The sequence below is a fragment of the Alligator mississippiensis genome, chromosome 2 (genome assembly GCF_030867095.1).
Source record: "Alligator mississippiensis isolate rAllMis1 chromosome 2, rAllMis1, whole genome shotgun sequence".
Classification (NCBI taxonomy): domain Eukaryota; kingdom Metazoa; phylum Chordata; order Crocodylia; family Alligatoridae; genus Alligator; species Alligator mississippiensis.
The window spans coordinates 294511481-294536685 of NC_081825.1; the positions used below are offsets into that span (position 1 = coordinate 294511481).

The window sequence follows — 25205 nt, forward strand, 5'->3', positions numbered from 1 at the left end:
ATAGGACTTGTAAAATAAAACAAAACAAAAAACACACACGCAGCTTATTTCCAACCTATGATAATTTAGTGCAAAACCATTTTTACCCATTGGAGACAGCATAATTACACACACATACACGCACCTCCTCTCAAGCATTCAATTGGCAGCTGGCCTGTTAAATGCCAATGTTCTAAGAGAGAGCATTAGAAAGGTAGCACTTTAACTCATTACATGAGCATAAAAGGGCATATTTGAATTTTGGATAGTACTTCTATTGTATTCAAAAGCTACTGGAAATATTTTCCTAAATTACATGCTATAATAGCTATAAACGGAAAAATGTATAAAGATTATAGCTTCCCCACCCCAACTCAAATTTTATTTCAAAGTAAACTTCCTGATAACTAGTCTCTTATATAAATGGTTTGTTTTCTATGGGGTTTTTTTTCCCCAAGGGGTGGGAAGGGAAGGCCCACACTACTGATGGATTTAATCAGTGAAATTACTTTTATTGATTTTTCAATAGAAGGGGTCTATACAATTGCGTATAAAGATTTTTTTTAAACAAAGTGGAAATGGAATGAAATGGAAAAAAGGCATCTGGAGAGAATTTTTTTTTTTATTGAGGAAGTGTTTACATGTCTAAGTTTTAAAGTATTTGCCTACTGCTTGCTGCCTCATTACTTTAAATAGGCTAAAAATGGAGAATATTGCACTGAATTTATGCATGGAAAATACAGCTAACAATGCAAGAACATGGTGAGTACATTTTATACATCTTTAAAATAACTCACAACAAACTTACAAGACATTTTGAAGCACTTCTGTGATATGCAGTCTTAAAATGATGTTTACTGTTCTAGAAGTGTTTACAAATTGACACTTTTTGTACAAAGATTTCATATTGGTTAGTAAAACCACAGCCTTGAAAATTGTTGGCTTTAAGTTACAGAGGTAACAGAGGTATAATTGGAATTCACATCAGAGCTTTCAAAAAAAATGGCAACAGTACAAGCAAGTGCCTCCTCCGGTGTCCACAACTCTTTGTGGTGCTGCCATGGCCAAGAAAGAGAGCTCCGCAGCCAAACAAAGCTGCCAAAGTTTCCCAGAATCCTTTGAGAAAACTTGGCAGAATATTTCTCTTGCTTACCAAGACTACTCTGCTAAATATAAACCAAAGCAAAAAAACAAGGTTGGTCAATTTTAACTAGAGATGGGAAGTCATAAAAATTTCAAAAGATTCTTATGCTTGTGAGAAGAAAAGACAGATTTTCAGAAAACCTGCTCTGAAGGACAGGAGAAAGTCTAAATAACTATGCTGAATCCACAAAGAATTAAGACAGAGGGCTGCAGATGATTTGCCGAGGGATGAGATGAGTGCAGTTGGGGAGGACACTGAAGCAGCGCAGTTCCTACCTGGTTTCCACAGGGCTTCACTCTGGAAAATACCTTTGCTTACTACAGAACTGTCAACCACTGGGAAAAATCACCCCAAGGGCTTCATTATCCCCATTGCTTCATTTCAAATACTGCACCCACCATGGATCCATCATTTCAGAGGCACCTTGAGTAGATTTCTATGGTCTAAAGAGAGCACACAGAAGTAGCAGTCCCCAGTCTTAAGGCGGAGGGGTGCAGTTTCTGCACTTTCAGCAATACCACATCATTCAGCAACTGAAGATGAATTCTGTCTGGAGCGGAACATTTCAGTTCTGGATTTTGGCTAGAATGAACCGACGAATATTTCCTCCTCTGACTTCTGTTACAATCTCGCTAATATACAAAACAACATACAAGGTTCTTTTTTGGTTGACAATGGGCACCTTCACCTCTGCAGTAATGAAGTCTACAATCAACAGGGTGGTATTCAGTCAGGAACATATCGAGTTAAATGTGCCAGTGTCAAACAGTAAAACAAGAGTGTCAGGAGTTCATACAAAACTAATACATTCCGGCAGGCTTCTTACAGTTAGGTGCAAAAACCTTTACCCATTTCAGTTTCACTTAAAGTTCTATACAATGAATAAATTACATCTTTCTTGGGATACTGTTACTCCTCTATCTCAAAGAAATTCCAAGCTAATTAAAGCAAGAAATTACATTGAGTGGGATAACATTTTGAAAGAATGAAATGACTTAGAAACACCAATCAAAGATAATTCGATTATGATTAGCTGTGCTGAAGTCCAAGTCATTAAAATTGATGATGGTTTTTACATAGTTCTGTTCTATGTAATCCATTACCTACGCTATGCTCTGCAGTTAACATCTAATAAATGGTATCTGTTAATTCAGGATTGAAGACTAAAATACTTTCAATACACCACTTGCCCCCCTACACCAACATTTTTCCAATGCAAAATTACTACCAAGTAGTTTTGCAGAAATTTCTCTCTGGGGAAACTTTAGCTTGCAAGGAACCTGAACTAATCATTAGCTTACATTTGCTGACATTCTTCAAATAAAAAGTCAAGTTTAAATATGGCTGCTGCATTACTCTGAACAGTCATTGTCCTGCAAAACTTACAACTGCTATTTGATAAGAAATCATTCCCTGTGCTTTCGAATAACCAAGGCCTGGGCAAAGGTATACGGTTCTTCCATACTCTCAGCTGAAGTGGCGAGCAAGGCGAGCAGATCTATAATCAGCACGCAGCTGAACAAAGGAGTGAAGGATGTTCTTATCCAGATTAGCAAGTTGCTCTCCTGAGCAGACCTGCTTTAAATTATCTGGGGCTACGACCAGAAGGTTGCAAAGTGCATGCAGGGTATCAAATAGCTGTAATACCAGTGGGATCTGCATTAAAAGAATGAGAGAGAATACAAGTCAAAATATTCAAGTGAACTGTATTTTTACAACTAAACAGGTAAATTCAACATGCCATGATGCTATCTTCTACTCAAAAGGCTCATTTGTCATCTGAAAGCAGCTAAATGAGAAAGTGTGGAAGTGTGAAAAATTAAGTTATATCCTATCCAATACAACTACATTTTTACTGCATACATTACAAAGATGGGGCATATGCATCACTCCATAGCAGCAGCAGCAACCGCCACCTAGCACATTAAAAGTATATCAAAATTGATAAAAGTATATCAATTAATGAAGGATTTAATATGCAAATCAGGAGCTAATCTCATAACAAGATCACTTAATTAAAAGGTGGCAAATTTCCAAGCAATAAAAAGGAAATATCTGCAGGAATATGTAATTAAACTATGGAACTCATAGCCACGAGATGCTATTTGCAAAATTAAGACAAGAATAGAACATTTACAAGGATAGGAAGGATATCTTGGAAGTATAATAGCAAATGCTAACAAATTTTGGGAGACATCTTAACTCGCATATGCTTGAGATCTTAAAGCAACCTCTAACTCAAGGTACTGGGAGGAGCTCTAATATGGGGAATAGATGTGGGGTTATGTTTGCTAGGGTTTCCTGCACTTTGGAAGCTTCCGGTGCTTGCCGCTACTGGACACAATTTTGTGCTACGCGAGTCTGAGCCGGTATGGAACTCCTAACTTTTATTTCAACATACAATTCCATATCCACACAAAAAGACATTGAAATATTCAGTGTTTGTACATAATTGGAAGAGACGATGCAAATGATATTAATGGAAAGATATTCTAACGTGTACTAAGGAAATAAAATTTTGCTATTATAACTGATATTAAATGATCAACTACTGGACTGATAAGTGGTTAATATAAGTCAAACTATAAATAAAAAAAGTTCGAGAACCACTGACTACATGCAAAAGACCATTTTTGATTAAAAATGGTTTCACTACCCATGCATTTTATGTATACCTAATATTCACCATACACAACTTAAATGCACTTACCTTGAAGTCTTTGGCACACTTCCTGTATTCAGCCACATCACAAATTGCCAGCATGCCTCCCATGCAACTATAGGAATATTGCTGTAGATGTTCATAAATAAGTCGATGAAAGCGAACTCCTAGCTCCATCAGAACTGTGTCCACGTTCTTACCATCCATAGACTTTCTGATCTTTTCTACCTGCTTTCTGACATAGCCACAAACCTTAACACAGGCCTTAAAAAAAAAGAAAGTTAACTAGTTTAAAGATGGTTTCCTCTTTAAAAGTGATTAAGAGCAAATTCTCAGATTAAATCAACAGCAAAATATAATGGTGGCTCCCACAGAATGACTAGCTCTTCACCTGCTTCTGGCTCTTTTTATTTTCAGTAACAAAATTGAATTGAGACATTTAAAGTACTATTCCAAATGTTACTTTTCTGACTAAAGTAACTGTCACTGCCATAGAGAAGAGCTCAACAATTCCAAATGGGAATAGAAAAAAAAAAAAGTGTCAGAGATTTTCCTTACGTTATGGTCAATACCAATTCATAGTGCGTACTCCTCACAGAAATGGACCTAACTCTGTTTTCACTGTGTTTAGTCAAATTTGATTGGGTCTGCTTAGCATCCTGCAACAAACTTGCTGGTGCTCCCACCATGTTTCAGAATCCACATCAAAAAGTTTGAGAATTCTCGAGTGAAAACAACTCTGAAAAATGAATCAAGTTCATATGTATTCAAATGTAAATATTTGATAGAGTGAATCAAGATGCTAATATCATTCAAATTATTTTCAAAGTGGCCTTGTATATAACAGACCACATTTGCAGTTGGTTTACTCACATTAGTGTACTGAATCAAAACATTATTTTCATCTTCTGGTTTAAAATCAGTCTTCTTTTGTTCAGCAGCCAAGATGTGCTTCATCTGTCCAATCATACAATTCAGTGTCCTTTACATTGAAAAACAGTATATTCAAAGTGAACATTTTCATTTATTTGGCTTTTACATTTACAAATTCTACTGCAATCCTGTATTACAATGGCAATTGCATAATGAAGAACTAAACACTAATATTCATCATTACCGTTAAATGGTAGAACACCTAAATATAAAAAGCAGGGATGCTAAAAAATGTACAACTTGGGTGCATTAAAATAAACACTCTTTGAAAGTGACTCTGCAATTAAATTTTCTATGCAAGACAAGTCTGATTTTCTGAGGGTGGTTCGGAAATGAGTCAGTAAAAAGACTTCTGTTCCAACTTCTCTTCCTCCCTGAGCACAGTAACGGTACATTCAATTAGAAAGCAGCCTATTTAAATCTAACTGTTCAGAAAGCTGCTGTAGAAAGCAGACAGAAGACTCTAAAGTGAACGTTCCGGATGTAGTTTAGTAAAATTGCACTGTATAGTATTCCTTGGAACACATCCCAAAACACTCGCAAAACAAAAAGTAAGAAGCTGGTCCAGTACTGGTAAATGGAAGTTTCTCTTGTTTTGCATTACATCTTTCTAGTTTAACTAGCTCATATTCCCTCTTTCTTCCTCATTTAATTATTATCTAAGGTCAAATAAATAGCTTATTTTATGATCTGTTCCAAAGCTGATCAAGAGATTGCTTAAAGAAGAAAGCAACTGATGCAGTAAGAGATAAGAAACTAAGCATGAAAAGTTTCAGCCTCCCCAAATTAGCACTTTTTGGCAAAAGTTCAATGTGATCTCCAATCCACTACCTGGATTACAAAAAGAAATGCATTCAACAATTTTAACAACAGCCTCATAGGAAGAAACATTTCTTTTATAAATAAAACGTAAGAAAAATGATCAAAGCCATATTTAAAATCTGACTTGCCTGTCAATGCCCATGTCCAGTTTCACCTCCATTTGTTCTATTATATCCTTTTTCTTCTGAAGGCATTCAGATAACTTGGGAGAAGAGCTATGGTAATATCAGAAAAAAATAAGTAGTCAAGCATAATGCAAATTTTATTTATTCTGGGAGCTCCTGAAAACAGGAGTTTCAGGATTCCCCATTAATCCCCACCCTGAAAGGACCAGCCTAGATTGAAATGACCTGTCCTAGAAGTCAACAACTACATGATGCCCTACCTCAAAAGCTGACTGACCCTGTGCATGGATTTGGTGAAGCAGAGACAGAAAATACCCTGCTGCAGTTCAGACAGAGTTGTTCCTGAATGGGTGATGCTACTTTTATATCGCTGCCAGACTGATGAGTCAGTGAACAAAATAAGTTTACTGGCCACTGCAATGCTCTCTTCATCAACATGCTGTAGTATCTCTAAGAGGAGCGCCTTTTCAAATTTGCTCATTAAAAAAAAGAAGGCAATGATTTCTAAGGGCCTTTCGAATGCAAGATATGAAGAATGCCCTGCATTCAAAAGCTTGTCTAACTCTATCCCAACTACGCAGTTGGTCCAATAAAAGATATCACCCTAAGAAATCCTTGCCTTTTGCCTAACTTCTGGACCATCACAGCTACATCATCACTTTTACGCTATTGATAAAAAATGCAAGTTAAACACCACACTATCTACTGCTCCCAGCTCCAAAATCCTGAGCAATTGTGGTTAAGGGAAATGTACTTTAATACGCATCTTGTACTAAGTAAACAACACATGAAATTCTCTCTCTCCCTCAATTAAGACAGGGAGAGAAAGTATTCATATAAAAATAAAAACTAAATAACTTCCATTCTCCTGCCCCCAGCAGACTTACCTTATTAATGGCATTAGGTGATCATTAAACTGCTTGTCAAACAAGTGGAAAATAGTATTGGCTTGGTGTACAACATCAAGGAAATAAAGGTTTGCACTCTTAGAATCAGAAGAAGGAATGCCTATGGCAGAAACATTTCATTAAGATCATTAAAAAAGATCATTAAAAATGACACTACAGACAATGTGCAAAGTAAAGGCAAGGGTAACATTATTAAAGTGCCTGAATCAGTGGGAATTGGGCTCCTAAGAGCTACCTGAGTTCAGTGTCTACATATACACAATGCACACACTACAAAGTCTTCATTATGTAAAAATCACTGAATGTAAACTTGCAAGAGGCAAGGTGGTATTTCTTATTCAACCAACTGTGTAGTAGAGTTAAACACTCACAAAAATCCTTGCCTCCCACAATTTCTGGACCAGCTTGGCTACACTACCACCATGAGTGTAAATATGAAATTTATCCTTTCGTTAAAAGGAGAAAAATGAAACAGATCAGAAAGAAATGTTCATTCTGATTCTTATGATGCAAAAAAAAAGTATTTTTGAATTTATCACTTTCTTTTAATCTCTGCATTGTTTTCTCATATGAAAGTTACGCTTCAGAAGATATTGAACTTCGCCTTCCAGATGCATGAAACCAACTAATTCCCTTTCACTCGAGGCCATCCAACTTCCAAGCAGTTGGGGGCCGCATGCCTCACAGGCCAATCCAGTAGGGGCCACACACCCCGGGGGTTGCACCAGGGTGAGCCACATCCCCTACCACCACTGTACCATCCACTCACATCGATCTCCCAACCCCTGTACTACATGAGCACCCCACCACTGCAACTGCCTGCTCATAACCCCCCACTTTCACCCCTGCTGCACTGCACACCTGTAACCTCCACCTCTGTTCTGCACTCCTGTGACCCACCCACCCTTCTCCCCTGCTGCATCATGTGCCATGGGCTCATCCTGCTGCACTCCCCTGCCCCTCAAGATGGGGCAGGAAGCAGCAACTGGAGGAGAGAGGAGGCGGCTAAGAGACTGGCTGTTGTTATAGCCAGAGTGATGGTGGGTGCAGCGGCCGGGGGGGGGGTTTGCACAATTTAACCCCTGCTGGGCTGCATGCAGCCTGTATGCTGCCAGTGGGATAGTCCTGCTTTAAATAAACATCTTTGCACCAGGCCAGTCAGTCAAATTCATAAGAAGTTCTCTGTAGCAAGTCTGAACACAAACTAATGAGATTAAAAATAAATTATTCAAGTGCTCAAAAACATGGATGTACACCACTTCACAATGGAATCATCAGGTACAGATAGATGGCACAATAGCACTGATGTCAAAGGATACCAATATAAGCTGCTGGGATATAATTGGTACCTCTGTGTGCTTCTGTAGCAGTAAGTGTAGGAAAATTGTTGCAATTTTAATCACATCTAATTGCAAAGCAAAGGGCAATTTAATTCAATTGCTGCATAACAGCTGACAGGTTCTCCTGAGTAGCAGGTCCCCTGCCCTTTAAAGCAGGGCAAAGCAGGCCTTTTAAAACAAAGTTAAAAAGTACATTTGTACATATTCTTACACAATTATGCTTACCAGCAAGTCCTGTTTCCAGGGCATAATCAATATGCTCAATACACAAAAATTCCACAAGCATAGAAAAAATTCTGAATGCATTCTTCGGTAAATCAGAAGGATCTGAGAGCTTTAAAAACAAAATTTTTTTTTTAAATTAAATGTTTAAAAAAGAACTGAAGCTACTTTACTTTAAATGATTCCAAACAGAAAATTCACGTCACTTTAGAAAACATCACGGGACAGACCCCAGCTAGTTTAATATTAGAACAGTTCCAATTAACTCAATGGAGTGGGAACATTTACATCAGGAAACTGAGCATCCATAAAGTCGCTACCACTGAACCTACCGGAAATAAAGTGCAGCTCCAAACCCTCATAGGTCTTCAGCCAAGAACTCTGGGATAAACTTCTACTCTGACAGGCCTTCTGCAACCTGGAGACTATGCTTTAGTGTTTAAAAACACAAAACTTTAGAGCTCTTGATTCAGAGATGATACCTTTTATTAGACCATCTAAGAAATCGCAAAAAAAAAACCAAAAAAAAACAAAAAAAAAAACTTTTAAAAAGGTACATTCTCCTTTAAAAATATTTCTTAGCTGATCTACAAAGAGGTATCATCTCTGAACCAAGAGTTCTAGAGAGTTTTGCATTTCTTTTTGTCTCAGACCAACATGGGTACCAAAGACATCCCTTTAGTGTTTAAAACTGTATGTGAGAAACTGTCATACAATTGAATAAAAGACAATCCTGCCTTTAAAAAGCCAAGCTAGTCCTCACACTTTCTCTGACACTAGTGTTTCCTTAACATTAAACACTCTCAAAATAAGGCAGGTTTGTAGACATTTGTCTTAATGGAGAAAATGTTACTTAAAATACACGTGCATGTGCCAGCAGGCAGTGGTGCACAGAATACCTGATGTATATCTGCGAGGACAGACGCACAGTTTGCATGCACAGTATGGTAACTGTGCATAAACTAGCGGGGGGCACAGTGGACATCTAACAGTTCTTTTGCATGGTCCATTACCCTGAGCACATGTACACAGTCACTAGGATTGTACAATTGCCTATGTACATTATGCCTGCATACAATTCTAAAAACCTTGGCCTAGATATGTTATCTGACATACGCTAGACTTATACAGTTTAACGATTTCCCCAGTGACTCTTAAGGTTCTTTGCACAGCAGCTGAATGCTGGTCCTCTGTAAATTAGACTATCTGTAAAAATAAAGCTCTAGTCCTGCACATCAAGGAAGATCTGGAATCTGGAGCTAATTAACAAACATGTATTTCATTCAGGTGTCCTGAATAACAAAATATATTAGCCCAGTGGTTCCCAAGGTCATGGTAAGAAGTTCACAGATAATCAGTAGATTATACCAGGCTCCCGCCCCTTTTCAATGAAAAGTTGGACTTCGAAGTAGGTCAGTTAATAGTGGCATGGAATCAACAGGTCAGTTGACAGAGGTGTGCAAGAAACAGGTCAGTTGATAGCTAGCCATTGGTCAAACAACCTTGCGTACCATCACAGTAGACAAGTCAATACTTCAAACTCATATTCATAAAGTTTCTTCAAAAACTTTGAAACAAGTGATAGTTTGCAAGTTTCGACTTGAATTCTCATTGATAACATGTGCTTTAAAGTTTCCAGTTTTTTTTAGTTATGAATGTGCAACTTGGTTAATGCTTGCCCAACGCTGAACGTATTTGCTGTAACTTTACATACACCTGTGCATGCACACAAATAGGATTGAAACAGCTGGAAAATGTCATCCCAGAAGAATGGTTCGACAAAACGTTGCACACAACTGAAAAGGGAAGGTTACAACTCGGCCACAATTAGACCAGATCCTGCCAATGCCCACCGTTAATGACAAAATCCCAAATCTGGCTGTACAATCTGCTGTCACTGACACACAACCCGAGCTAAGTAAAAAAAAAAAAATAGTATTGGTTTGTTGTACAACATCAAGGAAATAAAAGGTTTGCACGCTTAGAATCGGAAGAAGGAATGCCTATGGCAGAAACATTTCACTAAGATAATTAAAAATGACCACTACAGACAACGTGCATCCAAGTCCTTTCTAAGGGCAAGGGTAACATTTTCAAAAGTGTCTGAATCAGTGGGAATTGGGCTCCTAAGAGCTATCCTCTTTTCTGAAAATTGAGACCTTGGCTTTTAACTCACAAGAAGAGATTTTGTAAATTTTATCCCAAAAGACTAGACAAGATACTCCTTATATGATATCATGATGTGGCAATGTCAAGGAATCTCTACTGATATCAATTCTGGTAAGTAATTATCTGAACATCAACAGACCAATGTTGTAGATGTTTCTACTTACATGTGTGCTCTCCTAATAGCAAAAATATTTAAATAATTTTTAACACACTGAGATGATTTAGCAAAATACACTGTAAGGTAAAGATGCATTCCAAAAATGAATACGTTTAGCTGAAAGATTCATTTTACTTTTTTTACTTTGCAATTCAATTTTAAGAGCTTTTATTAAACTCTTAGAGCAGTAGAGCAAAGCAGAAAATTAACAGCAGTAAAACTGGTGATTTAATAAGCAGTAAGACTCAGTTGTGGTAGAAGGCAAGAGCATTTAAACAGAGTCAAAGATGACTGCAGCTGAATGTTTGTAAGGAAAGTATCTATTTTGATAAAAATGGATAATAAAAAAAATACAGAAATATTAAAAAAAAGCCTACTTCCATACCAATTGGTTAAAGCAGACTTATTTTTCCATTTATTTTTTTTGGGGGGTGGGGGGAAGATTAGGTCAGGCATTTTGGGACTTGTTTATGTTCAAGAAATAAAATCTTTAATGCAGTCTCAAACCAAGTCAGCATGATCCAATTGATTAATAAAACAAAAAACTCCATGATCAATAGTTCATTTTGTTTAGCCCAATTACGTCTTTGCCCCTTTTTAGAATCCCACTACTGGCTAAACATGAAATACTTTGAAGATACAGGTATACATATTTGTTTGTACAAGTGTGCGTGCCCGTGTTCATGCATGTCGTTCAAACTATACCTGCTTCCAGAGACCAGAGAAGACTCACTTACCCTGTGACATCTTTCAAAGGCTTGCTTGGTTTCTTGTAAAAGGTTAACCACCACTTCTTGGGAGAGGAAGGTTTCTCCATGGGTATCAATACTTGGACCCAAAGGCAAATTTGTGCGTTGTCTTATTCTTTCCTTGAGATCTTGAATACTAGGAATACAACACACTAATGAAAGCAATTTTAATGTTCAAGTTTAACAGTGCATTTGTAATATTTTAGCAGTTAACCTGATAAAACTAGAAGCTTAAAATATAACTTTAGTGAAGCTTTTCAAAGTTGCCAAAGGGGAATAAAAAAACCCCAAAAACTTAACAGCACAAGTAAAAGAACATGCATTTCCCCTCTGATGATGCATGCAGTCTTGCCCCATAATCGCTCCAGATATTTCCCACTTCAGACTATAAGAAGCTTCCACCAAATTTAATGGAATTCATATGCTACAGTGGGAGTTTAGCTTCCTGGAGTCTTTTACTCTTTACAAGATTGTCAGAGGCCAGAGAGAGAAACAGTTCTATAATCCTGCATTTATAAAGCAGCCCGACCCAAACATGTCCTGATTCACCTTCGTGGTGAGTCGCCACTCCAGTAACCTCAATACATCTACTCTCAAATGCACCTCCCCTACCCCGCCGCCAAAAAAAAAAAAAAAAAAAAAAATCAGATTTACTCGTCCTTCCCCTCAACTCATAATTGTTCTCTTCCTCCTCTTCCCTCAATCATCTCTTTTCTGTGATCCATCAAATCTATACCCCAACAGCAGTTCTTCAAACAGACAAATCTGAACCTCTCTCTGGTGGTCAAGTTTGTACTCTTCTCTCCGCCTAGCTGCTCTAGGACTTTACTATCCGTGAGGGCCCTGAGTTCGGTTCTACTCCCACCATGGCAGCTTCTGCGGTCTTAGGGAATTATTGTATAGGAAGGAGGAGAGAGAAGCAACTACTAGGTCTCAGAAAGGAAAGAATTGAGCAGAAGAGTATGGCACAGAACAGCAAGAGGCCTCCATCTAATACCAGTCAGCACAGATGAAGGAAAGAACAAGACCGCCACAGACAGGGACGAGTAAGCCAAGCTGCCTTCCTTCTCTCGCATGTCTTCAGAGAAAAGAAAGGCCAAAAGATTCAAAGTGGGTCTATTGCAGCTGCTCCGCCACTTGTTCTGCTGCCAGCTCCCTCTTCATATCCAGAATTCAGAACATGGATGTTGGAACATCAGCTATATCCAAACCAGGTGTAAGGTTTTCTCCTCGTGTAAAAAAGGGTTTTTTCCTCCTAACAAGGGCTAACGTTTCCTTGAAAGCACAGTGTCTACAATTTGGTCCTATTCATCTATAGGTAACTTCCCACCTGCCCTAGATGAGTATGTCTTTGGTATATGGGAGGGACACCCCCCGCCCTCCCAAAACCCTGAGTGGTAGAGAAACTGAACAACACATGCTTACCCTAACCAATTTAATACTTTTTTTTTTTTAAGGATACCAACAGAAATGTCCAGATTCATAGACTTTAGGCTCTTACATAAGGCTTAGGGCCGGCCCATCCTATCCTGTGAAACCTGCGGCTGCAGGGGGCCCCTTAGCTGTGGGGCCCCCTGCGTCTGGCCACTTGTCACTTGCCCCCGCTGGCTTCACGTCTGGCCACTCGCCACCCTCCCCACCCCGGGTACGTCACTGCTGCTGGATTCTCTGACAGCTCACCCCCCTCCCCCCCCGCCCACTGATGCCACCGGCTTCTTTGGGGTAAGGGGCCCCCAAAAATGGTGGGCCAGCCCTGATAAAGCTCTACTGCTAGTATCTTAAAGAACAAGAGCAATTATTGTTTTAGATATTTGAGAAGTTGAATAACAACTCAGAAGTGAGAGAGAGGGCTGAGCGTGTGGGCATCTGACAAGATGGAAACAGGTCGTACCATGTACTGAAGCAGAATTGTAGGTGCCTAGGTAATTTTGTTTGCAAAAATGTAGGCACTACAGGATTTGGCAGGAATTTTGAGGTTGACACTCAGACTTGGATGCCAAAAATTCCAGCAATTAAACACCTAAAACCTTGGTGCGGCTCTGAGCTTAAGAGAAGTCACCAGGTATATTAGTCTGAAGTCAGGCAGAAGGCATGGTAGGTTTGTACTTCATAGATTTAGTTAATCAGAAATGCATAAGCTTTCACAAGCAACAGCCTGGCAACCTCTCAACTTGATCAAGACATTCAACACATGGTTCTTTCATCTCATGTAATCATTTAATGAAAAGATGCATCAGGTTTCATTTTTATTTAAGGGAATAAACTTTAGTGTAGGGAGACATTAAGTGACAATACAACAACAACAACAAAATGGTTTTCTCAACACATTTTAACCAGCTCATCATATAAACTAGAATGACAGTTACTGTTTTTTTCCCCCTCTAAGTTACAGTAAATCTTCTCTCTCTTAAAAAAAAGAAAAACTCACCCGCCAGTTCCAATGGACCTCTTCTGGTGGTTTTTAGAGTCGTAATAGCGTTGCAGAATCACAGCGCTCCTACTTTTCAAATAACCAATTTCTACCTCAATGTAATTTTCCAAGTAGGAAATGAAAATGGATTTGATAAGCTTAGACAAGAAAGTCTGCTTATCAGTACCCAAGTTGAACTCCATCAATTTGCTTGAAAGATTAGTAGTTCTTTATGCAAAAGAAACAGGAAAAAAAAGTTGTATTCATACAAGTTCTATTATTACATATTTGCAATGAACAATGAGGTCCCGATGCCAATTTGAACCTCTGGCCACTACCAAAATGAAAGCATTTTGTATAATTCGTATTAGATTATGTATAGAACAACTACATTCAAATTGGTAGCACTGAAATAGTGACAGGTACACTTTTCACAGTAAGAGAATGGACTTTAACAACTATTTCAGTCTCTGATTCTTTGGGGGTGGGGGGGAAAGAAGTTCCAGTCGGCATTTCTATGAAGTATATTATCAGTTTCTCTAAGGGACTCAGTTGAAAAAGGGATGCCTGTCGAGACTGAAAAACATTAAAATATTTCAATTATTGAGGAACCTTAAAAGTCTGACCTCCCCAAAGTTTCAGTAACAAGCAAACCTATTACAAGATGCTACTTACAACAAGATATTGACGGTCAAGTTATAGCTACCTTGTGTACAGCTCATAGAGATTCTTAAGATATTGCTCTGCATCTGATTTCTTGTGTTCTTCTAACTGGTCCTTTACATAACTCTATAAATCAGAAGCATAATTGGAGGAATAATTTCAGTTTTGAAGAATATCAACAGCATTTAATCATTTCTACAATAAGTCCTTTCAGGAACATTTCACATACAACATAAAGTATTCATACGCCGTTTTTATCTAAAATATACAGAGATCTTTCATTTAGCTCAATGGTTTTAGATCAATACAACTTTTTAAGGGGCTAATTTGGAAACAGACTTGACCATCTTGCAGTAATTGCAGATGACTTGCACTTGAAACATTCTTGAACTGTTTTGCACAAGACCCAAGACAGCAGAGTCAACGGGTCTGATGGTCAAAAAGAAAAAAGCCTAGAGGTCCTTCGTGCATTCTTGTGTGTACGAAACACAGCAAATGAAAAGATAGAGGTTTTAGACACATACTTGCTTGCCAAAATGCTTATAAAAGATTCTTAGATGCTAGGGTCGGAAGGGACCTCAACAGATCATCGAGTCCGACCCCCTGCCCCTGGCAGGAAAGCGTGCTGGGGTCACACGACCCCAGCCAGATGCCTATCCAGCCTTCCCTTGAAGACTCCCAAGGTAGGGGAGAACACCACCTCCCTTGGAAGCCCATTCCAAGTTTTGGCTACCCTTACCATGAAGAAGTTTTTCCTGATATCTAGCCTAAATCTGCTCTCTGTTAGTTTGTGACCATTGTTCCTTGTTACCCCAAGAGGCGACCTGGTGAGCAGAGCATCTCCGATCCCTTTCTGTGTCCCACTAATGAATTTGTAGGCAGCCACAAGATCACCTCTCAGCCTTCCCTTCCGGAGGCTGAAGAGGTCCAGGTCCCTCAGTCTCTCCACATAGGGCTTGTCCTGTAAGCCCCTAACCATACGAGTGGCCCACCTCTGGACCCTCTCGAGTCTATCAACATCCTTCTTGAAGTACGGCGCCAAAAACTGGACGCAGTACTCCAACTGCAGTCTGACCAGTGCCACACAGAGGGGAAGTATCACCTCCTTGGTTCTGTTTGTCATGCATCTGCTGATGCACAATAAAGTACAGTTAGCTTTGCTGATGATTTTGTCACACTGACGACTCATGTTCAATCTTGGAGTCTGCTATGACTCCGAGATCCCTTTCTGCTTCTGTGCTGCTGAGGGTCACTTTCCAGCCTGTAGATGTGCTGGATATTTTTATACAAGATGCAGCACTCTGCACTTGTTCTTGTTGTACTGCATCCTATTGTGTACTGCCCACTTCTATAACCTGTCCAGGTCTGCCTGCAATCGTTCCCTACCCTCCAGAGTGTGCACTTCACCCCACAATTTAGTATCATCCGCAAACTTGGACAGAGTACACTTCACATCCACATCCAAGTCACTGATGAAGATATTGATGAGTACTGGTCCAAGGACCAAACCCTGTGGGACCCCACTACCCAAATCCTTTCAGGTCGATGCCGTTCAGTCTACTACCACTTTCTGGGTGCGACCGCTAAGCCAATTTGCCACCCACCAGATCATGTAAACATCTGTGTCACAGTCTCGTAATTTATTTATGAAAATGGGATGAAATACCATATCCAAGCCTTGCTAAAATTCAAGAAAACGACATCCACCTCTACTCCTGTGTCTAAGCGTTTTGTGACCATGTCATAAAACAAAACCAGACTGGTCAGGCATGATCTACCTGCTACAAATCCATGCTGGTTTCCCTGCTTCATTATTTTTCCTGCTGGACTCCCACAAATATGATCCTTCATAATCTTTTCAAAGACCTTTCCAAGGATGGAGGCGAGATTGACTGGCCTATAATTACTCGGATCCTCCTTCCTCCCCTTCTTGAAATAGGAACCACATTGGCCCTTTTGCAGTCCTCTGGGACCTGACCCACGCCCCATGGGCGCTCAAACAGGTGTGCCAGTGGTTCTGCTATGACACTGGCCAATTCCTTCAGTACCCTTGGATGGAGCTCATCCAGGCCTGATGACCTAAAATACATCCAATCCATCCAAGCATCTGCGCCAAGTCATTGTCGACAGTTGGTTGGCTGGTGTCCCTCTGATGCCCATCTAAGAACCCATTAGGAGACTCATGTTGACCCCTGTTCAGGAACACCACGGCAAAAAACTCAGTGAATAGCTTAGCCTTCTCCACCAATACAGAGGTGGTACATATAGGATAGGCAAGTTCAGTACATATAGGGAAGTGGTATGAACACTCCCATTCACAATACTCACTTACATAAGTATCTGTGGAATGGGAAAGAATTATTTTCAGCTACATGGGATGTGCACAGTAATAGTGCATTAGCCACTGGACTCCATTCCATAGCATAAGTTTTTTTGGCACATTGAACGTTAGGTTTTGTGCATGAAGCTAACTCCAAGAGCAAAGAGATTAAAGATATTTACTTAACTTTAACTTCTTCCCTCTACATTTTAGGTGGTGATGGGTCTGGAGAAGTAGGTCATACGTGTTTTCAGCAGAAATGGAATTATTAGTAAGCGTACTCATTCCCACTGAAGCTTATAGATATGTATACAGGAGACCCTTGCCATTTGCTGGGGATACGTTCTGGACATCCCCGCAAATGGTGTAACCTGTGAATACGGCACTGCGCTCATGAACGGCGCGTGCCCCCGGCAGCAGGGTCAGGGCACGGCTGCGCTGGCGACCACAGGAGCCCAGCAGCAGGAGCCTAGTAGCAGGAGCCTAGTGGTAGCAAGCACAGAGCTCCCGAGGGTTTCCTATAGGTGTATTTAAGATACGGGTTCGGCATTCGCACTGTAACAAAGTGAATATTCGCGGTGTGCAGGGAATATTCGGCGCGCCGCAAATATTTGAAACCGCGAATGCTGAGGGTTTCCTGTATTGTTTATTCCCATTGTCAACTACACTGTGCTTCTTTATCATCTCATTCGTTAGATTAAGAAGATCCCTTACTGTTTTTTAAAAATTATTTCTTATGTAATGTATATTACAAGACAGACAGACAGACAGACAGACGGACAGAGATGTAAACACCTTCTTTGACCAAATTTTAGTATGCCAAAATTTAAAATACCTGAAGTTTGACTTCAAAGATATTTTGAATAAGTTTGGCCAATACAGTCTCTGGACTGCTAAAAATCTCTCCAACTTGTTTGTTCACTCGCTGACAAAGAATGGCTGCATCTTCAAATATATCATTCCTCAAGAAAGCACCCTAGAGATTAGAAAAATATTACAGTATAACTTTTCCAAATCCATAGTAAAATGCAATAGTAAATAGTCATAAATAAAATGAATTGAGAGAGAAAAATATAAAACATATTACCTCTTGACATTGTTTTATGTACACATCAACACAGTGCGAATAGCCCTATAGCAGGGGAAAATAACCAAGGATTAACAAATAAGTAGAAGCAAAAAATGATAAAAAGCAGATAATCTATTGTAAAAAATGATTAGTTGTAGTAAGAATCATGAACTGTATGAACTCTGAGTCCCATTTTCTTTTTAAGTCTAGAGGGAGCTTCACTAGTTATTTATTCAAAGTGTGTTCAGATTATTCAGAAAGTGTCTGAATAAGAAAACATATACCACAAAAGCTTGTGGTGCAAGGGGATGGGGGCAGGGGAAACAACACACAGTTTTTACCTTAAAGTGAAGTAAGACAGCTGCTACTTCTCGCATTCTTGAGATTTCACCCCTTCTTTGGGCATTTGTAAACTCCTGAATCAGCTGGCACTCTAAATCATGGTACTTACCTATATAAGGAGAAGGGAAAATGGGGGTGGGGGTAGAGAAGGTGGAAATCACGCACCATCAGTCCATCAGACAATGCAGTAAACATGTTGGCCAAAAAAAAAGTTGAATATTCAACATTAAAATTAGATTCAAGAAACAAGCAAATTCAAGTTAAGATTCACTCTTCAGTGCACTAGGAAGGAAACTTACTTGCTATTTTTGATTTTACTTCAGAAAACCTGTTAACAAATCAAAAAAGCATTATTAGTACCCATATGATAAGAAATTTAGAAGTATTAGCTTGCTAACTGAAGAAGTTTGTTTTGAAGTTATTTTAGAATTAATTCTATTAAAACAAACCATGAAACACCTGCATTCAAGCTTAATATGTAAGAAACCGATAAGCAATTACCGCATTTACTTGACTATAAAATGATCCTGCCAATAATTAGATTCTATAAATGGAAAATTTATAAAATTGTTATAATTTTCCAGGTATAAAATCTAATGATTGGAGGTTTGTCTTGAATTTGTCCCCCTCCCACTGTTACAGCAGGGAAAATACATCTGGGAGGGGTCAAAAAATAAATAAATTAATGATTTTTTTTTTTAAAGGTTCCCATATTTGCCCAATATGAGCCATGTAGTTTATAGTCATACTTGGTATTGGCCACATTTAATCAACTTTATAGTTGGTTTCCATTACTGAGCAACTGCTGCTTTTGGCAGCAGTTTAATGGTAGACAATGTATTTAATAAGGTTTCCTTGTATGAAAGTGTAAGACAAGGGACATTTTCTCCCATGCTGGCTGGGGAGGAAAGTCTTGTCTTGTATTAGAGTAAATATGGTGGTAATTACTTACCATCAAAGTTAGCATACTGAAATTACAATGGTTTCCAGCACAAAAGCTTATGTACACAGAAACTTTCCAGCACAAAACTTTTAAGATGTAGGCTCAATAGTGATTGTGCTAGTTATAAACATGCTCAAACACACATATGTGTACATGCAAACACACTAACAAGTCATCTCAACACATTATTTAAAGAATCATATGAGTCAAGCAAAAGCAGAAAGAGGAAAACGAGAAATACCAAAGTTACAGCTCGTAAAGAGTATTAAAATGATTAAATCTCAACATACCTGTCAAAAGGTAGCTCCTGTGCAATCAGATGCAGCTTCTGAATAATATCTGCTGCCTCTTTAATCTATTAATGTGAAAAACATTATAGTTTTACTAAAATGTTATGACCATAAGTTTATCTCTTTCTCCTTGCTTTACCCCCAGGGATATGCATTCCCTCTTTTAAAAGTTGTTTGATGTCTACAAAAAAAAAAAAAGGAGGACTCAAGTCAGGACTCTTTCCATTGTTTTATTAAACTGAAAATCAATCATTAGTAGTCTAATTTCATGTAAAAACAAACCTCTTTCTGTCACAGAATCACAATGTAACATCTTAATCTATAATCACAGCTGGCTTGTGCAGAAAATATTAATGCCTTCTTCTTTCACTCCTAACTATAAACCCAAGCGTAAAGTGATTTGTAAACCTCCCGGCCAATTCGAGAGCACTGCTGAAAAGTTCTAGGCACATCTGCACCCTGTTTTCTTCAAGTAGAAAGAGCAGCTACAACAGAATGCTTGGAGCTGCCAAAACCCTCCCAAGGTGTTGGGAAAAGAAGTTGAGCTAAAAATGAATGCCTCCAAGATGAAGACTTTGACAAAGACTTTGACAGGAAGGAAATTTACCCTGCGCCTATACAATACAAATATCCTTACAGAGAATGCAGTCAGTCACTTCTGACAGTGAAACAAGATTTTTTTTCTTTTTATTATTAGTCATCATTGTAACAGGTATCAAAGAATCTTCTAGTGACAGCTTTGTTAGACTTAGTTAAACATTATAGGACTATAACTTCTATAACATTATAGGATCATAACTTCTTCAAATACTGAAAACAGAGCAGAATGTAACTGAAGTCTTAAAAGCTAAAGAAATAAAGTTAATTTTGTCAGGCCCCATCTTCAAGTTGGTGTGGGATTTTTTTTTAATTGTTGAGGACCAGACAGCAAGTAAGGAATTGGACAAACAAAGCCATGATAGTAGCTTTAACAGGAGTATGGACACATGACATAGTTTCATACTTTGTAGGGTCGGAAGGGACTTAAGCAGATCATCCAGTCCGACCCCCTGCCATGGGCAGGAAAGGGTGCTGGGGTCAAATGATCCCAGCTAGGTGGATGTCTAGCCTCCTTCTGAAGACCCCCAGTGTAGGAGCGAGCACCACTTCCCTTGGAAGTTGGTTCCAGATCCTAGCCGCCCTGACTGTGAAGTAGTGCCTCCTGAAGTCTACCCTGAAAACATTATAACATCATGTTATCCTATTCTTACAGCAGCTGTTTTCTAATGAGCTGTATCAACCAACCCAATGCAATGCTGAGAATCGACAGCAAAGTCACCATGCAAGTTTGGTTGCCTATCAAAGAAAGTGGGATTTTAATATTATAGCAGTATGGCATTTTACTTAAGATACATCCCCACTTGGATGCAACACCTTACAACAGCCTTTTAAAACGAAAAGGACCCCATCCTACAAATGTGCAGTGAAACCTCTTTTCTATTAGCCTCTAGCCATCTTAAACCACTGAACAATATTAACAACGGATACCCAGGGGCAGATCCCCTTGATTCCTGCTCCACCCAAAAGTTTAAAAATAACTACCTGGCACTGGCAACAGCATTTCTAATGAAGCAGCAGTGAGGAATAAATTGACTTCATGGCTCATTATAATCTACCTGATTCCTTCTAAGCTCCTCATTCTACAGGTGTTAATGACCCCCTCTCCTTTTTAATGGCCTTGATGGCTGATTAAGCTACCCTTTATTCTGCAACTCTGCCATGTGTTAGCTCCTCCTACTAAGGAAGCTCCTATTTCACAGCCAAGCAAACTGTTTTTAACTCTAGCTAAAAACATTAACTGAGGCGTGGAACCATTAACTCAGGTAGACATGAACTCAAATGTGGACAGAACTTGAAGTGAATCATTGAATGTACTTTCAAGATGCCCAAGAAGGCTAGGTTTTGTTCTATGAATTTGAAAGAGATGTATGTGCAATTCTAATTAAAACAGGACTAAAGAAACATTGTTGCCTAATTTGTTTATGTTTATGCACAATATATGATACAGCAAATTCATTCACATTCCAGTGAAGTTATATTCTTTCTTTCTATCTTGACCTGGATAACATAGTGCAAACCCCTTGCATGCTAGTAAAGTTTCTGATATCTTTTCCTGGAGGAAAACGGTGTTATATAATATACAATGATAAACCATCTGCACCCTTTCCTCCCTTTTAAAATCCTAGATCCATCCATGTTTATTCCAGTATGGTTAGTCTAATTTGAGTATTAACTGTTCATTTGTCTTACAAGTAAACTTAAAAGTTAGTTAATAACTTGGAAACTTGTAAGTTTTATTGAATTCTAGGGTTTTGCTTATGTATGACAGAAGCCATGACAAATTGATTTTCCATGGTTTCTGCTTAAATCTAGGCAAATTTCATTTTTAATTGAATCAGTCTTAGTAAACTGTGTTAAATTAAAATAAATATGGGCTGTATAAAAGACAAGCTGAAGACTATAAAAGTACCTAGATAAATTAGAAAACTATAGGCAAAAGACTAACAAGAGGTGATTTTAACAGATAATTCAAGATAATATAAAATCCTTACCCATATAAATAAAAAGACAAAAAGAGGACAATGCTGATAATAGAAGAGAACAGTAATGGAGAGAAGGATTTAAAGGATACTTGCAAGTATATTAAACCGAAGCACATACTGTAATACTCTTGCATAAAAAGCAAACACTGATCTGTGACAACATGTGTAAAACTAAGGAGGTGATTATTTTGTCCAGCTTCAAAAAAAAACAAAATCACAATTGAAGTGTTTTACTCACTTACAGAAAGGCAATTGTTAAACTAGCCAGACAACAGAAAAGAAGGGTTATAAATGAAGGGGATGAGGATAATCAGTATGCAGAGTTTCAAAAAAGGCCAGCAAAACGGATGCAACATCACAGAAACAAAAACAGGGGAGTTACCTAGGATAGCTGAAAGGTGGCAAGTTAACACCCCAAAAATAGAAAATGAGACAAGGGAAATTCCAGTTAGAGGAGAATTTTGTAGGAGAATAGAAAAACAGGGCTGGAAGGACCTCAGGAGGTTATCTAGTCCAAACCCTATTCAAGGCAGGACTATGCCTATCTACATCATGTCATACAAACAGCAGCCCAGCATGGACTTGAGAAACTTTCACAACCTCTCAAGGGAATCTGCTCCAATGTTTAAACACTTCCGTGGTTTGCAAGTGCTTTTAACATCCAAACGAGGGTCTCCCTTGTTAAAATATAAATCCATTGCTACTTATTCTGTCCCCAGGAGACAGAGGACATCTGACCAACTTACCCTTTTAACGAACATTTATGCATTTGAAGACTCATCAAATCCCCACCTCAGTCTTCTAATCTCCAGACTACATCATCCCAGGTCTTTCAAACATCCTCACATCCTGTGTTCTAGGCCTCTAAATCTTTTTGTCACTCTCTGTTGGATTGTTTCCAACTTGTCCACATCTTTCTTGAAGACTAATGCCCGTAACTGAAAATTTAGGTTGGAGATTAGGACAGTTAAACATCTGAACTGGGAAGGAACAGGGAAGGTATGGATTCTCCATCCCTGGAAATTATCAAGAGCAGGTTAGACAGACACGACTAGGATGGCTTAGTCAGGGATGATCCTACCTTGAGTAGGGGGTGGGACCAGATGACTTCCTGTCACCCCTCCCAGCCCTGCTTTCCTATGGTCCTATGAACTGGACACAGTACCAGTGCTGGTTTATTTTGGACCTTTTTCTAGTTTATTATGGTCCCTTTGAATCCTAATTCTGCTCTGTAAAATGTCTGCTACTCCACCCAACTCAGCATCATCTACCACCACCAAAGTCAATAAAGATAACAAAACAGATTACCCAGGAAGTCAAAGCATTGTTGTTGGGGGTTAAAGCAAGAGAAACCTAGGTGTTCTCCTTATGCCAAAAATAAAGCAGTTAAGGTTCCAAGATGAGAAAACTTTAAAAAGCATCATTATTTTACATGTACAGCACAGAATACAGGATGACACTGAAATTATTGCAGGTAGAGAGATTAAAACTTAAACTGCATGTGTTCTGCACAGGGTTCCCTATATTTTTGTAAACACTATTTCAATTTGTGATTTAAATTTGGAAGCAATGTTAAAATGCAATACATAATATTAAAGCTGTTAAGTAACGTAGCACCTCTGTAGGATTGTTTGTAGCAGAAAATCTTGTTTCTACTCTCACAGCTTCCTTTGCAGCCCAAGGCAAGTCATTTGGCCTCTGCTTCATTTCTCTTCCCTCAATATATCTGTAAAATGTTTTACTGTTAACTCACAGAGTGGTGTTAGAATTTATTTGCATTTGCAACATCCCATCTTCACCTTATAAATGATATTTTGCAAATATCTAGTTGGTCTATTAAAAGATATCACCTCTACCAAGAGTTCCAATTCCTTTTGCCTTTGGCCCAATATGCCTATAACCTGTAGCCTAAATTTATTTTGGCATTTGGAGATTTTCCTATGGAAAGTGCTCCAGAACTTCTAGTTATAAATGGCATGAAACTTTCAAATTTCTTGGTTCTCACTGCAGTAGATTCATGAGTAATTTCTCCATAACTAGTGCTATACCATTTAATTCCAAGTGATTAAACAGTACTTTACTGGAGATCCTCGCCATTCGTGGGGAGAAACAGTCTCGTATCCTCCCCGAATGACAAAATCTGTAAATACGGCACTGCGTTCATGAACGCTGTCTGCATTCATGAACTCAATGCCCCCAGCAGCTTGGGTGGGGGGCACAGCTGCTCTGGCAACGGCGGGAGTGCAGCGGCAAGCGTGGTGCTCCCAAGGAGCTCCTTTAAATGTATTTAATATGCAGGTTCGGCATTTGTGAATATTTGAAACCACAAATGCCAAACCTGCGAACAGCGAGGGTGTCTTGTATATGGAAATAAATGGTAAGCAAGTAAAAAAAATATACATTTTCCTGGTCTCAAATTTAGAAAGTCACTAAAGTTTGACAAATAACTTTTATAGAAGATCTTGAAAACATCAGTCTTCTTGTGATGCAACTTTTAAAGTTTAAAGCACTGTTCATTTTTCTTGGAACTAGAATTACTTATTAGCACATTTTGACCAAGGCAGACTAGCAACCAGTGATTATATTTACAGACCCAGGTGCAAACACCAACATAAAACTGGCTGTTACAGAGTAGAAGCATACAAAATAATTGATTTATTTCCCTGAGAGACATGTTCAGCTAAGCAGTAAAAGGATGACAAAACTCTGAATTGTTCCTACATGGAATGCATTTTAGGTGGCACTAGAGTTTTTATGTGGGCCTACAAAATAATTTTTCACTTTTTCCAAATGCTGAAATTCCTCTTCACTGAGAAAAACTGTTTGGTTAGTGATGTTGTAGCCATGAGGGTCCAAAAATCATGAGGGAGGCAAAGATTTTTTAAGAGTAACACCTTTTATTGGACCAACTGTGCAGTAGAGGTAGACAAGCTTTCAAAGGCAAGACTGATAAAGAATCTCTTGCATCTGGAAGCCTGTCTACCTCTACTATATAGTTGGTCCAATAAAAAGATATCAGCCTAAGAAATCCTTGGTTGGTGAAAAAAATTCTGAGATACCCCTCAAAACATCACTTATTTATTTTTTAAAAATGCCTGGGAAAATCTTGGGCGTGCCCTATTTCCTTCATCTAGGCACCACTTCTCCAGTTTGTTCTTCTCAGCTCCAGTGATCAGCTGATATAGGGCCTATGCTTCATAGCTACCTTCAAAAGGAAGATGAAAAACTAAAAAGAGTTCCTTCTTAACAATTTAAGAAGAACCTTGCCTTCTTGGCAGGCTCTGGACTTCATGCCTAGTTCCCCCTCAAAATCAGAAGACAAGGTGAGACTTCACAGAACCCAAAGACAAGCTGTGATTATATGCACAGTGCCAAG

The 25205-nt window shown here is 38.8% G+C and overlaps 1 protein-coding gene across 1 annotated transcript in view; it reads right to left on the reverse strand.

Moving 5' to 3' along the window:
- Positions 1 to 583: 583 nt before the first annotated feature.
- The window catches only part of EXOC5 (exocyst complex component 5), a 42464-nt gene continuing 17842 nt past the window's right edge, over positions 584 to 25205 (reverse strand). Inside the window, exons 5-18 of the mRNA XM_014598816.3 lie at positions 19248 to 19312; positions 18314 to 18342; positions 18014 to 18123; positions 17691 to 17735; positions 17439 to 17579; positions 14327 to 14409; positions 13639 to 13848; positions 11199 to 11346; positions 8139 to 8247; positions 6553 to 6673; positions 5669 to 5755; positions 4659 to 4767; positions 3834 to 4049; positions 584 to 2779 (exon numbers count right to left, since the gene is read on the reverse strand). Of these exons, the coding sequence (XP_014454302.1) occupies positions 2591 to 2779; positions 3834 to 4049; positions 4659 to 4767; positions 5669 to 5755; positions 6553 to 6673; positions 8139 to 8247; positions 11199 to 11346; positions 13639 to 13848; positions 14327 to 14409; positions 17439 to 17579; positions 17691 to 17735; positions 18014 to 18123; positions 18314 to 18342; positions 19248 to 19312 (1662 nt within the window). The 3' untranslated portion in view covers positions 584 to 2590. The remainder of the gene's footprint in view (positions 2780 to 3833; positions 4050 to 4658; positions 4768 to 5668; positions 5756 to 6552; positions 6674 to 8138; positions 8248 to 11198; positions 11347 to 13638; positions 13849 to 14326; positions 14410 to 17438; positions 17580 to 17690; positions 17736 to 18013; positions 18124 to 18313; positions 18343 to 19247; positions 19313 to 25205) is intronic.